General features: G+C 43.3%; 1 protein-coding gene across 1 annotated transcript in view; it reads right to left on the bottom strand.

Moving 5' to 3' along the window:
- The window catches only part of LOC135921848 (uncharacterized), a 47,588-nt gene continuing 31,895 nt past the window's right edge, over positions 1 to 15,693 (bottom strand). The window contains exons 6-12 of the mRNA XM_065456229.1: positions 13,265 to 13,482; positions 11,663 to 11,807; positions 9,969 to 10,159; positions 6,883 to 7,074; positions 4,279 to 4,354; positions 3,228 to 3,280; positions 1 to 2,313 (exon numbers count right to left, since the gene is read on the bottom strand). Of these exons, the coding sequence (XP_065312301.1) occupies positions 2,194 to 2,313; positions 3,228 to 3,280; positions 4,279 to 4,354; positions 6,883 to 7,074; positions 9,969 to 10,159; positions 11,663 to 11,807; positions 13,265 to 13,482 (995 nt within the window). The 3' untranslated portion in view covers positions 1 to 2,193. The remainder of the gene's footprint in view (positions 2,314 to 3,227; positions 3,281 to 4,278; positions 4,355 to 6,882; positions 7,075 to 9,968; positions 10,160 to 11,662; positions 11,808 to 13,264; positions 13,483 to 15,693) is intronic.

Raw genomic sequence — 15,693 nt, forward strand, 5'->3', positions numbered from 1 at the left:
GAAGTTTATAAACGAGCTTTTTTTTATTCCACCAAACAAGTGCCACATATATATATCTTGTCCAACATAAACGGTTAGTCACCCGAGTAATTGTGCATGTACAATAAAGATATGTGCAGCCAAATATGCAAGAATAACTAGCTGCCCGTCTCAATCCTGACGTAACATATGGTGTCAATAGCTATAAAATCGTAATATCTTATTGCTCCTAAATGCACAGGCTTCAAAACTTGCATGTGCTCAGGAATGCTGCAACATTTCCCCCTATAATGTTGCGCAAAAAATATCACTTCATAACGAGTATTTTGTGTCAGATCATGCAACCATTATTGCAGCAGTCCTATTCGCAAAAAAGGTGTGCTTAGTACGGTTCAGAGAAACTGTTGAACCTTATACACCGGGTAAAATACGACATAACCCTCATAAGTAGAAAATGCAACTAACATTGTTCGTTAAGATCATTCTCGCAGGGTAGAAAAAAATGCGGTATATAAAAAAAGAGAGCACCAAAAGACAAATACATTACATGTCTTCCTAAGAGCAAACTTGATTAGTACAATACCGTTGCTGAAATGTCTTGTAACACTATGCACTTCACTTTAAAAGATATTGTAAAAAGGCACATTTAAACAGTAGCAGCCGCAGCTAGAAACATAGGCCTGAGGTGCTTTGCCCATGGATAACAAAACCCAACACCTGAGACAAGCATTATTTGCAGTTTTTTTACGCTGCAAGGCCATTTTGGAACAAGAGCCACCATAGAATTTGAACAAGCTGAGCAGCCACTTCAAACATGCTTCCTTTCACATTTGCGTTAGGGTGAAACAAGACAACTACAGTATATGAGGCCACAGAAAAAGATCTCGCAGATGGGGGGTATAGCACAGGTTTGGTATTTGGCAAAATTTTGTGCTGTCGGCTGCCCTGGCCAGAAAACTGCTAACAAATTCATCCATCAAGGGCCAATATTTAACAATACAACCAAACTTGGTCATAATGAAATTACATTTGACACAAGAATACTTTTGTTAAATCCAATATTCCTTATAAGCTTACTTATATTTGTTACATGCTGATATTTGCAAGAAACAGTTTACATTTACTTTATTATATCTGATAATTCATTATGTTAAGATGCGACAGTACTATTCTGAAAGCAGGACATCAATAGCATCTACATACTCCATGACATGATTAGTTGCTCCACCAGTTAGACACCAGAAATGTCACTGCACATATGAAAGGTTGCACAACAGGTGAGAGTTATTGCACAAGGATATAACTGCTACCACATCCTTACAACAGAGAACAGGCGGCGGAAGTTAAAAGTGCGATGTCACCAAATTTCAGAATTAGTGCTTGTAAAAGTCAAATAAATGTAAAGCAAGGCGCATTCTAGCTAGACAATAATTCCCCGGTGTCTTTCCACTTTCACTTGACCCATCAGGGGTCTGAGCCTAGGGTACAAATCCAGTCTGTGGACAAGTGCCTTCATAAGAGTATGAAACACATTGTTTTGAATGTCTCTCGGTATTTTTTTGTGTGTTAAATGAAGTTCTGAACCCTCTAGACACTAGATAGTGGCAAGTGACGGGGCACCCTAGAAAATTTACTTTAGTGCTTGTTTCTACAAACCAGTTTTGGTACCCAGAAAGTAGATGCATTGTGTCGTCACAATATGCTAGCAAGCTCTGTTCCTGCGATCTCTGTGACTGCCAGGAGAACCACACATAGCGCACTTGTTTACTTATTTTTTATCAAAAACATAATGACACCTAGCCTTACTGCCACACAGTGGCATCAAATTTTACTCTCTATCATGAAGTCACAAGAATGTTGATGACATCAGGTCCAGCATTTCAAGATCATGTTTAGCAGTATCAAATTAATATATCTCAAGAGTTTCCCAACAGCTGTACTTGCTAAGTAATTAATTGCTAGAAGCGTGGCATTTTCTAAAATTTCGAACATACTATGTGTCACTACTTATTTAAAAGAGCAGCTCTGCAGGGCAGCCAAATTGTGGAATCTTGAAGATTGTCCGGTGGCATAGTCTTGGTCACAACCAGAATTGCATGACTGCACCCTTCTATTACAGAACACCTGGGATGATATTTCAAGTTCTTCCGTGAACCCCAGCTTTTTAAAACTCCTGTGGGTGACAGTACGCTTTGCATGGATGCCTCAGTGCCGTCACGCTGATATTGACACCGAAAGCTTGAGACCAATCTCGTCGACAAGCTTCTTGACCCGTTCCGAAGCACCAGAAAACTTCTGCAGGTCTGGACCAAGCATTTTTACTAGGGCAGGCACCTGCGAGAACACAACAGCCTTGGTCAACAGGAACTTGCTCTGTAGCTTTCCAAGTAGCATCCCCTTGCCAAGTCAAGACATTGCTATCACTACTTGTTCCCAAAGTAATGGTCAATATTTCCTCTCTCAGTGCCGAGGTGAAACAATGTATCACAAGAGCACTTGTACAAACACAAAACTGAGTCAAATTACGGTGTTTCTGTCCCCAAGCAAGGCATGGAGGCTATCAGAAATGCTCCTGGGTAAGGAAAGTTGATTTCTATCACATCAGGTTCTTCATGGTGAACCTAAAGCACAGTACACGAGCATTTTTGCATTGTGCCCCCAGCAGAATATGGCTGTGGCGACTGAGAATTTGACCTGAAAGCTCCTCACCAGTAGCTGAATGCCACTTCCACAATGGCAAGAGCATTTCCATGCAATAGCATCAAACAAGCAAAATAATCTGCACCCGTGCAGTAAGGTTATACCACCCTTTACAAAGCCCTCGGCGGTTAAATTTAATCGGGAACCTTTCTCTGCAGCATCCTTCACAGGCCATACCAACGTTTTGAGTTGTAAACCTAGCAGTCTCAAGGAAATAATAGTATTTTACTTTAGAATTTGTTCTTAACCTAGTTTATGTCTATGAAATGGCATTTTCACCACTAAAGAGATGAACCACAGGCAGAAGCAAAGATGAAGACACAGGCTGCCTGTGTTGTAATTTATTGTGCTCTCCTTAGGTTTGTTCCTTCTAGTAGTAAACATGCCCTTCAGTAATTCCTTACTTTGCTTGACTGATGATACAGTTCAATTTTCAATATGGCCAGCAAAGTACAAATTCCTACCCACTTCACTTCATACCCACTGACAACAAATGTTGACGCCACTACTCAACATGAGAAAAATAGAACGTGCACTAGTATACTCACGTCATTGTAGCTGATCTGTAGAAACCGTAGAAGCGCCGTTAAGCAGTAGAAAGCTAGAAAGAAAAACAAAGAAGGAAAGAAAGGATAGGTTTCAAATAAATTTCATGACACAAAGCACAAGCTCATCACAGGCTCTAAGCAAGAAAATGGGATGCCTCAGTTTGGTGCCAACATTTTGGCAAGCAGGCAAGCCCCTTCATTGTTGAAACATTGGTAGTTGAGTGATGCATCCAGAACTTTAATACTACTCTGCCTAAAGTGCAGAATGGCTTTAGTCACAGTACTTAAGTACAGGATGTGAGCTGTCAGGAACACCAAAATGTGCTGGGTGTAAAAGCAAGGAGGATCGCATCACTGACATCCCCCAACAATTTCTTTTAAGAGCTCTCCTTAAAATCATCAAACAACAAAAAGGCTGTTCTTCTCCACATTACGAACACAACTATAAAGCAGTCAATGCTCACAGAGCTATGCCTCCCAACAAGCCACTATGCAGCACCTCCTCATTGTTGGCATTTGCGCTGACTCCGCAGCGGTAATCACAGTGTAATCCTTGTCACCTCCCTGTTGTGTTGTTTGAGAAACCCAATTCCTCAGCTGGGAGGTGGTTCCATGTTACAGCCGCTGCTAGCTGCTCTTGATGCAATCTCTATAGCATGCACCAGTACTTTTGATCCCACAAGTAATATTCAGAGTTCTAGTACTATTCCACTCATAAATGCTTACTAACAACATGCCATCTATTCAAGTTAGTTCTATAAACCTGCGAAGTAAGTTTTGCTGCTGACACATAGGTACCTCAACACACCAAATAAGTGATTCAATTAAGTTTTTCACTGCAGGTACAACTTCGCTACACCTAGGCTTTCCTATTTATTAAAGATTACAATGGGAGTAACAATGACGTTCCCTCCTTTCACACTGAGCAGGCCAAAGGTTTCTGAATTTCATAAGGAGCATGTAGAGAATAAGAGTGATCGTAACAGCATGCTTTACATTGCTTCCAAAGCCTTGCCAGTAAGGTCTATTAAAAGCTGTTTGAATATCTTGCCTTGTTCCTCCCTGATGTCTCCGTGCAGGTACTGCAGGATGGCTGTGGACAGCTCTGTTGCCGTGTCATCAAAAAGCTGCAACAGTCAAGCACAAGTGTAAGTACGCCTCTTTTTTTAGGCAACCAGTTGCATAGCACATGCGTTGAGCAAATACATTGCAGATTTGCAAAAAATCTGTTCTCTGACTCTACCTCTAGGTGCTGTACATACTACATGAACATAATGTGACTGTAAGTATAATGTAAAAGGGAACACTTGATAAATCCGAACATTTTTAAACTAATGCCACTATTATAAACACAAAATGAAAGAACGCTCACATAATGTGTCCCGGACAGAAGTTAAAGAACATTGGGCACACGAAACTAATCCAGAAGACTATGCTGTCTGTCTTTTCCTGTGTTGCTTTGAGATACTATGCCCCCTGAACCAATCAATTACCATACAGCATTTTAATTAAATCTATCAGAAATATAATGTGAACTAAGAGTAAGTAGTGCAACCCTAGCCATGACCTAATGCCAATGTTCCGGTGCTGCACAGTGTGGACCTGCACAGGTATGCATTGCAGTTTGACATTCTAAGAGCAATGTAGCGCAGCGACAGACCAGGTGTGTGCAAGCCAGTGCTTTGGATTGTTTAAGCGCATCGAACAACGGGGACAAGCAAGTAGACACACACAATATGTCTGCATGTTCAAAGTATGCCTTACCGATAAGGCAGAACGTCTAGGCTTGTTAAGCCAGTGCTGCTTGTGTTTGAATACATAAAAATCCACCACAGTCTACCGCAAAAGTCAGCTGGGTCGTCAGACTGCTTTGCGACCTCTTGCTACTGTTTCCCAGACGCAAGGCCACTCGCACGTTTGAACGTCCATATTTCCATAAAAAAAATTGGGAGGTTAGCTTTCCCACAGTGTTCTCGCCAGCTGGCTGAACTGGCCACATTTTGAAGCATGATTTGAGAAGTAAACAAATCCCGGGCTACATTCAGTGTACAGCTCCATCTCAATATAATGCAAAGTGATTTTACCTGTGGCTATGTTGATGTGGCTACACTAATCCACCTCGACAACTGCCCGTTTTTGGAGCAGGCAAGTCTGGAGTGGTGGCTGATAAATTGTCCCACCAGAAGTTGGCCATCATCATCATCATCATCAGCCTGGTCACGCCCACTGCAGGGCAAAGGCCTCTCCCATATTTCTCCAACAACCCCGGTCATGTACTAATTGTGGCCATGCCGTCCCTGCAAACTTCTTAATCTCATCCGCCCACCTAACTTTCTGCCGCCCCCTGCTACGCTTCCCTTCCCTTGGAATCCAGTCCGTAACCCTTAATGACCATCGGTTATCTTCCCTCCTCATTACATGTCCTGCCCAAGCCCATTTCTTTTTCTTGATTTCAACTAAGATGTCATTAACTCGCGTTTGTTCCCTCACCCAATCTGCTCTTTTCTTATCCCTTAACGTTACACCTATCATTCTTCTTTCCATAGCTCGTTGCGTCGTCCTCAATTTGAGTAGAACCCTTTTCGTAAGCCTCCAGGTTTCTGCCCCGTAGGTGAGTACTGGTAAGACACAGCTATTATACACTTTTCTCTTGAGGGATAATGGCAACCTGCTGTTCACGATCTGAGAATGCCTGCCAAACGCACCCCAGCCCATTCTTATTCTTCTGATTATTTCCGTCTCATGATCCGGATCCGCAGTCACTACCTGCCCAAGTAGATGTATTCCCTTACGACTTCCAGTGCCTCGCTGCCTATTGTAAATTGCTGTTCTCTTCCGAGACTGTTAAACATTACTTTAGTTTTCTGCAGATTAATTTTTAGACCCACTCTTCCGCTTTGCCTCTCGAGGTCAGTGAGCATGCATTGCAGTTGGTCCCCGGTCATGTACTAATTGTGGTCATGCCGTCCCTGCAAACTTCTTAATCTCATCCGCCCACCTAACTTTCTGCCGCCCCCAGCTACGCTTCCCTTCCCTTGGAATCCAGTCAGTAACCCTTAATGACCATCGGTTATCTTCCCTCCTCATTACATGTCCTGCCCATGCCCATTTCTTTTTCTTGATTTCAACTAAGATGTCATTACCTCGCGTTTGTTCCCTCACCCAATCTGCTCTTTTCTTATCCCTTAACGTTACCTGTTACAAGTTGGCCATGGCATTATACAATTGTATAGGCACAAGTAGCCTATTTGAACAACCCTGATATGTATATACATATATTTGTGTGTGTCTGCGAGCTCTTTTTCAGATCTTTCCTTTCAATCTATATGTTCTTTTAGCACTTGTCCAGCAAAGGGCCCTAAACTAGATGTCTTTCTTACGGCTCAAATTTAAACTTGTTCAGTTTCAATAATATTTAGATGCACATACATCATTGTTTGGAACCGTAATGTGCTCGAGCTTGAAGCTATCTAGATGGAAAATGTAGGAAGGCTATTTCATTTCTATTCTTCTATTGTCCTGCCTCGCACACACAGATAAACTGATACTTTATATTCAAACGAATAATAATACCAATATTTGCAGTTTACTCGTATGTGTCAATTTAAGGTAGTTAATGCTGCCTTACGCTACTGGCAGCAGAGGCACCACCCACCTCCTTGAGGGAGAGGTTGAACATGAGGGCTGCGCTGCGCTCCTGTGCCTCAGGTCTGTCGCAGAGGAGGCCATGGACAACCGCGCGCACAGTGGCCTTGGCATTGTTGCACGACTGGCCGCTCTCCTCGCTCCACTCGGAAATGTAGAGCAGCCAGTCGTAGCTGCTCACATTGCTGCACAGGTTGCAGAGCTGCGCCCAGAAAAAGAGTTCAAAGGCCACGCAGCACATGCACTGAGAGAAAAACTACTTCTAGGGTTAGTGTAAGTCGAAGTTGTTGGGACAGTCGAGTGAGGACAGCGCAGGCATCGACATGGTCACTTGCCATGGACAAGCAAAAAAACACAAAACAGGCCTTCGACAGCACTAAACTGTGATGCTGTGCATTACTTGGCCGTCTTTGTGATTAGTTCGTCACTCCTTTCCCATCTCTGTTGTCGTCACATCATCCAATAGCAAGTCTACCCTACCACATGATTGTATTTCGCCACCAGTGGCCATTCTGTTTGAATGTCTCTAGATGCTCGTTGTTTAACACTGCCCTAATACAGTGGAGCCCACTTATAATGATCTATTGCTTAAAATAAGTGCATTTACAACTTTCCGACCCTGCCAATCGAAACTGCTTTGAGATATAACAAATGTTTTTTTGAAATCACTTTACTGTTACAATGAACACTCCCAACCTAGACGCGATAGAAAGAGGGCACACGCAAAGTACCAAAGCACACCCCAGTCCAACTGTGACGATGATATGGCTTTCAAGATGAGCGAGTGACTGCCGCGTGCAGACTCTGGAAGCAATGAAGAAGATCACTCGCTTTCGAGGCAAAGCATACAAGATAAACAGCATGCTGCGGGGTGTGCGCTGGCGCGTGCACCGGTACAATACTGGATGCAACAACGGCAGAACTCTCATTCTTGCCCAACTGTCCATGCAGCGCCATGTGCATTATGCCTATTTAAACGATTTGGAACAACCATCCACGTCCTTTCACCACGGGAACAATGGCCATTCAAGTGTCGCCATCGTTAGTGTCAGTATCCACGCGGCGCAAGTTAGCCAGAATGCTGCACCACGAGCTGCCGCTGCACAACGTTGCACAGGGTAGGTAGTTACTACGCCACTCAGGAGATCACGGTTTGGCGATGCTTGGTTTACGTGTAGCCGATTGCTGATAACAGTTCACAGTGACATTCTACCTTTTGAACATCGCATATTTTCCCGCCCAATTGACGTAGATAATGTAACTTTACGGCTCTTGTGTGGCTGACGTGCAATTGTAACACTGCAAAAACAATGTCTGAGACCTTCGCAAAATGGCGGCATGCCGCAGTATTCGAAGTTTATGCTTCCAGCCATCGAGAACGTTTCACTCTCGTGTGCAGAATACAGTCATGTCTAGCTGGTAGTAAAATATTTTACAAGCTCTCGAATAAATTACGGAGGCTGCGCTTGCAGTTTAGAAATGACAGGTGATCGAAACCAGGCACTGTTTTGAAAGAGCTCTATGACGCCACATTTCGTTCTTTAGATAGACGTTCGTAACGGAAATTTGGAGTGAAGGGCAGGACCAATAACAATACTGAAAATTTGGTTTTTGGACCAAAGTGTTGCCGAATTGTTCATGAATTGCTCATGAAACTTAACGCTAACAAGTGTAAATCGATGCGCATATCACGTAAAACCAGCAATAGCAATCAGTGTCGATATGTACTGAATGACACTTCATTAGCATCCGTTAATGCTCACAAATATCTTGGCCTTCACATAACTAATGATCTTTCATGGAATTTGCATACTAATTATATTACTGCTAATGCTAATCGCATGTTAAGATATCTTCGTCGTAACTTTTCTACCGTTCCTACTTCGGCAAAATTGACACTCTACAAAACCCTAGTTCACTCAAAACTTGATTACGCATCTGCCATTTGGGATAACAATCAAGCACCACTAACCGTAAAGCTTTATGCAATTCAAAATCGAGCAGCTCGCTTTATTTTATCTAACTATTCCCGCCATTCCAGTGTTACATGTATGAAAACAACCCTGAGTCTGCCAGATCTTTCATTACACCGTAAATGTGCTCGTCTTTGCCTATTTACCAAGGTTTATCACTCAAGCAGGCGCTCAAGAATCAACTTATTACCCCACCTTCCTACACTTCATCCCCTTCTGACCACAGATATAAAGTTGCCGTCCCATCCTCCCGAACGAACAAGTATCATGATTTTTTTTTACCCCGCACAAGTGTCGACTGGAACCACCTTCCTGCTTCCATCATTCAGATCACAGATGTAACTTCATTCAAAACAGCAGCCTACCACGCTATCGCTTAACGTTGCCTGCATACCATTGTCTGCATATTGCATTGCTTGTTATGTACCACTCCTTTCTGTAGTGCCTTAGGGCCTTGAAAGTATGTATAATAAATAAATAAATAAATAAATAAATAAATAAATAAATAAATAAATAAATAAATAAATAAATGAGTAAATAAAGTGTCGGCGCCAGCTTCAGTGCCATTAATTTTTGAGCACTTTTTAGGGCAAGTCCATATATAATGAACTCCTGATATAACAGCCATCTTTTTGCAGCGCTATAGAGTTCATTATAAACTGGCTCAACTGTAATATTTTCATGTATGTCTTATGTGTTTTTTTTTCTTGGAACATTCCTTAGGTTGATGTGCACACAGTTCTACATACTTCTTATAGATGTTCGCATTATTATATGTTCTCTAGTGGAGTAAAGCAAAGCACGAGGCTAGTAGTACAACTCTAGCCCAGTGTTACGTAAAGGCACATGTGATGAAAAAGGAGCACACCAGAAACATACGACGAGTGCAGACTAACAAGTCGTTTCCCTTTGCCCCCCCTTTTTAAATTTTTGATGAATTCCATGCTTGAAACAAACAGTTGTCAGTCAGCGCTCATTGTATGCGTGTGTCATTCTTCATCTCCCTGTGTGTCTTTCCGTAGATGCAAATAGTGCCTGCGTGTGTCTGCCGCCTTCTCCAGCTCAAGTCCATTGCTGCTTTGTTGCCCCCAGATGACTGGATAGGAGCCTAGCACACACACACCAGTTTCAGCACTTCGTCCTGCTCCTCGGGGGACAGGCTCTCGATGCGGTACACGTAGCTCATGATGCAGTGGCTCTTGCGGTCCTGGTGGAGGAACAGGATGACGTCCTCCTTGAGTGCTGCTGCCTGAAGCACCCGCAGGAGCGACAGTCGCACGGCCGACGACAGGCCAGGGTCGGTCAGCAACTTGTCTGCAGAAAGCAGGCAGACAGGAGGAGGTCTGAGTACGAGATAGTGAGGCAGGAGCTTTAGAAAAAAAAAGAAGAGGTATTCGTGCAGCTCCTTGAGCGTTGACCGCTTCTGGTCATTGGTTATGATCTTCAGGTGTCCCTCAAGTTTCTTTAGTGCTGTGGTGCGTTACATGGTGGTTCAACTCTAAAGAGCCCAATGTTATTGAAAAAGCATCTGTCTGCCAGCACTCTAGAATCAGTGAAATGAGGGTGCTACTAATTCTACAGTTCTTGAGGTTGAGGAAGGTATCCAAACTATGCACCGCTTTTAATTAAAGAAAGAAGCTAAATTAAGGTGACCCTGCTAACCCACGCACCCACATAGTCTTTTCATGGCTGCAAATTTTAAAAAAAGTTAGGTTACTGAATTGCTCAATGTAAGGACCATCCATTTCTAAGACTGGGGGTCTGAAATTCGGCAAGTAATTACAACTGGGGTTTAATGTCCAAAACAGTATGTCTGCAGTAAGCTGAGAGAAAAGCTTGGTAGAGTGCTTTAGTGCTATGGATTAACTTTGAGCAACTGGGACTCTTTATGGCATTCAGCTAATACTATGCATACAAGCACTGCTACATTCCACCCCCATCACAACCTGGCCACCAAAGCCAGCTATTGAACCAGCAACAGGCTCAGCAGCAGACCACCACGATCACAGAGCCATTGCAGTGGGCAGGTTACAGTGCTGGCACGTTCTCCCTCTCAATTCTACGTGGTGGGCCAATTACTGATACCACAACACACAACACAGTTCATGGAACGAGCAGTGATCTAGTTGTATGTTGGCGATATATCCTTACCTCAACTTGGACTGATGAGGAGAGGAAAAAAATAACCTGACAAAACTGCAGCTAGTAGACGTAGGGTACTGCAAAGAAAAGTGGCTACATACTTGTGGCCAACTTTCTTTGCCAATTAATGGAAAGCTACGGAGGCAAAGCATAGGTGTGATAGCGCTCGTAAAAATAGTCCCAGTCTCACTTGCACTTGTTTAAGCTTGGGAACAGAAAACATAGAACATTCTACATACCAAACCACATGTGTTAAAATAAGACAAAATATTCCACACTATTAAATTTCAAGTTTATTTTTTCACATTGCCCACGTTTCACGTTTTGGAAAATACAAAACCATTGCACACAGCTAGCTGCACTGATTCAATAGCTGCTCCAAGAAAATGAAAAAGGCACCGTCAAACACTGCCAGACTACTTTACTGAGTAACACATGCAGAAGTACTGCCACTGCAGCTTTCCCTTCACTGCCACGCAAAGTTGCCTGTGAGTACAGTAAACAAACTTAACGAGTAACAATTCAACATGTTGAAGTAAATAGCTTCGACCACAGTTTCTGCACATGCGTGCACGTGCGTGCACACGAACACATGCACATACTACAGCGAAAACTAGTTGCTAACAAAACAGCACCTAAGAAACGAACTAATTACTAACAAACCGATGAACATACTGAACAGGTCGAGCTGCGGCGTTCCGAGGGCCCATGCTCCATTGTCCGTGACGAGGTATTCGTGCAGCTCCCTGAGTGCTGACCGCTCCTGGTCATTGATGACGCTCTCCAGGTGACCCTCGAGTTCTTTCAGTGCAGCAGCACCCTGCACGGAAGTTTGACAGCTAGAGCTTTTTGACAAAATGCCAAACAAACTGTGCAAGTCTACAATTATCCCAGTTTTGCGTCAGCTGACTGCACCTTTAACATGCGAGTTTCCTATTTTCATCACACCATAATAATTACTCTGTCGTACTCAACTGGATTTCCTTTCCTTCAGCGCCCATTCCGTCATTCCAAGAGACCACCGTTATCTGCTTCTTCCTTTTAACCTGAACTAAAATATCAGCTACCCTCGGTGTTTAATGACCACCACCGTCTTCTTGTTTCTTGGCATTACACTTATTATTTATTGTTGCGCCACTCATTGTACAGTCCTTGAAATGAACAAGTAGCCAGAAAAAAAAGGTTTTAGCAACAATATGTGTTTTCTATAATCGAGACATTCTGTACCTGCCCATCCATTCTGCACTGCAGCTGTTTAAGCTCCACAAAATTATAAAACGAAAACTAACAATGTGAGGTGTTCCTCAGAGGAAGCAAGAATACGTACTGTAGACTCTAAGATGAACATCAAGTGACCTTCACAATCTGGTCTTATCAGAAGCTTAGCTTAACATAAGCACTGCATCTATGGAAACTAAGACATAGCTGAGCTGCTAAGCCTATTTAGACAGTCTGTCTTAGCCAAGTTCATTTTAAAGGAAGCCTACTAACTTTTTTTTTCACTGCCATATCTACAACTAATTAGCATGCTAATGTTTATTGGTTTTCCCATTTCACAATGTGTGGCGGCAAGCTGAAAAAGAAAATGGCTATCGGACCTATTCACTAAGCAGGTGCAGGAAAACTTTTGACTTACACCTTCTTCCAATTTGTGTGGACATGCCTTTGTGCGCCATTGATCATTCCTCAATTGTTCACAGTATTTCTGCTGTAGTTTCTGAAAATCTCCCTCTTTCATGGAAACAAGACTTTTGCCATTTTTGCGATTCAGTGTTTGTGTAGTGTGTAGGAAAACCCCCCACAAATCACCAAGCACCAAAGCTGTGCAATAGCGCTGTGGTTAGTGCGTCCAGGCACCCATTGCCACAGAGACATTAGCTCAAATCCTGTGGCAAGGGGCAAACTGAGGATGAGGAGGTCACCTGACAACAACTTTTGTCAACTGTTGTTGGCAAGCAACAGAGACGGCAAGCCCGGTTTTGAACTCTTTAACTGCTGTCTCACTAATATGAACTGGCGAACATTTCATGTATTGCATTTCTGGGAGTCTGACTGAATTGGAAACACAGAACCCTAGCTATGCAGGATGTCACAATGGAGGGCTCTAACTTTGACAATTCGAAGTCCTTTAATATGCTACAGATTCTTAGCACGCGGGCATTTTAGCACTTTTCTTTTGTTGTCAGAAAACTGTAAGTATGCAGAGCTAAAATAATATGCAAATAGAGCAATCCGTGAGAAAAAAGTTCTAAGGCAAAAGGCAAGCAACTGACTTACGTCGACTTGTGGGTAGAACACAGGTGGGTCACTGTATCGCCGAGACTTTCGGACAGGTGCCGGCCGGTCTTCAATCTCCCCGTTGCTGTCAGCTGCTGCCGTATCTGAAGCAGGCCGCGTGGCTTCCTCTGTAGCCGGCTCTGTTGCTGTCTCCGAAGACATGTTTCGAGCCACAGGTGGTGCTGGTTGCCTCACTTGTTCAGGGGGTGATATGGAACCTACACAAATCCAACACGAGCTTCTTCTACTTGCCTTTCTCAGTGAGTAATCCACCAGTGTGGATGTGTAACAGATATGTTGTGATACAGGGTGTCTACCAAGCTGACATTTCCAAATTCCCTGAGTTTTCCAGGTTTTCCCTGAGCACTTTTGCTAAATTCCCTGAATGAGCCAGAACTTTGTTTTATGTCAAGACAGGCTGACACCATGTTGCCCGATGCTGTCACTCTCTAGTAAGCATGTTGAAACAAAAAAAAAAATGACTTAATCCAGTTTGAATAGTAAGGAGTAATATCTATTTTACTTAAAAAGAAAACAGAAGGAAGGTGTTAGTAAAATGCACAGTGAAAAAAATGGTAAAGCCCATTGCAAATTGGGTCGAACATATTCAAATACGAGTGTAAGGAGATGCATACATAAGTAAATATTTTTTGAATATGAGCTATTTCTATCAACTGATAGCAAGCTCATCGGTATGAGGCCTGAAGTTTGTCACAACTAAGATTCTCTCTCAGCAACTGGGAAGTCAATCTCGACTGTCCTGACAATGACATACTCTCTGCCCGTACAAAACATCTCAGTGTAGGGTTTCACTGCTTTAAATAGCTTATTTTGATTTGAATGAAGGACACCTGCATCTCGGCATCAGCCAACGCTTTGTTTTTTGAGCTCAAGCTCCTTCAAAGAGGTGGTGGGACGCTTCATTTCCCGTTAATTCCTCAGGACGTCGGTCCTTCCTGTTCTCATCCTCCTTCTGCCACACGTTCACCCCATGGATCATTTGAAGCATCCTCTTGGTCAGTTGTACAGTCAACGTCCAATTTTTCGGACTCCCTAGGGGCCACAAAAACATCCGAAAATCGGGCAGTCCGAAAAAAATGAATGCATGTCTCTAACTGCCTATGAGGGCTAAAATTGGAACAGGCACGTCCGCAAAAGTTCTTAAGGCCTGCCAGTACACTTATTAGGCATATCAGTGCTCGTACTGTGACAGGAGATGAGGGTGCACGCGCGTATATTTAAGGAATACATAATGTTTCCCGTGACAATTGCCCCTTCCCACGCTTGTAAGCTTCACCGCCTAACATTGCTGTAATGAGGCGAAGCTAACTTTCGGAAACTGTCATTACAAAACGCGCTGTGTGTGATCTGCGAACTTCGAAGCCAATGGCGAAGATTACAAACGTGGTGTTGGTGCCATTGCTGACAGCGGCGAATTCTTTCAATGAAAAACACGGCACCGCACGGCAAGAAGCTTAACAGCGAACGTAGAAGCAGCTAGGCCAAACGTTGCGTGGTGGTGGCCACGGCTGCCGGCGGATTTGCGTGCGATAGTGCCAGTTCGGGGCGGCGAGATAATCAAAATGGCGGCGGTGGCGGCTTTGATTAATGCCATTTCAGACCTGCAGTCAGGGCAATATACATTTACTATATGGAGTACGTGGTGGTGCCGCAAAGCCGTGCAAATTATCGGGCATGTCCGAAAAAGCGTCTGGAAAAATCGGTCGTTAACTACTCTGGCAATACATCGTGCCGATGACACGGCGTCAATGACGATTCATTGCGATTCCTCTGTTACTGGAGCCAGCATTAACACGACTTTCGTTCCCTTTCAATAAAGTTACAGCTAATTTTCCCTGACAGAAGCACGAATTCCCTGAGTTTTCCCTGAGTTTTTCCAGACTGTTCAAATTCCCTGAGAATTCCCGGTTTTCCCGGTTTTCCCGGTTGGTAGACACCCTGTGATACCATGACAGAACATACCTCCTTCGCTCAGCAAGGGTGTTCAGTAGTCACAGTTAGCAGAAAGCCATTTTGAAGACATTTGCAAGCATAATTCTCAATAAGGTGCTAAATACAGTCAACCTCAAGCTGAGCTCAGAATGTAAGCTGGAAATGTTTGTAAATATCAACAATGCAAAAACTCCTTTACCGATTGATTTATGGGGGCTTGTGTGCTTTTGCTTTGCATGTCACCTACCTTTCTACGTAACTACAAGATGAAGAAAAGTTGAACTAAGAATTTTAATAGTCTCACACGTGCCGCCAAAAAAGTGCTAGCTCGGCAGTTGCTCATTGGTCCGGATTGTTGTTAAAATCAATGATACTGTTGCTGCATGCGGTTATTCGTGCTTTGATGGCTATTCTGGTTGGCAAGTGTGCTACATTAAAGGCTTCTTCTTGTTCCAGAAGTTGTCTTCTGACCCGGT

The sequence above is a fragment of the Dermacentor albipictus genome, chromosome 8 (genome assembly GCF_038994185.2).
Source record: "Dermacentor albipictus isolate Rhodes 1998 colony chromosome 8, USDA_Dalb.pri_finalv2, whole genome shotgun sequence".
Taxonomy (NCBI): domain Eukaryota; kingdom Metazoa; phylum Arthropoda; class Arachnida; order Ixodida; family Ixodidae; genus Dermacentor; species Dermacentor albipictus.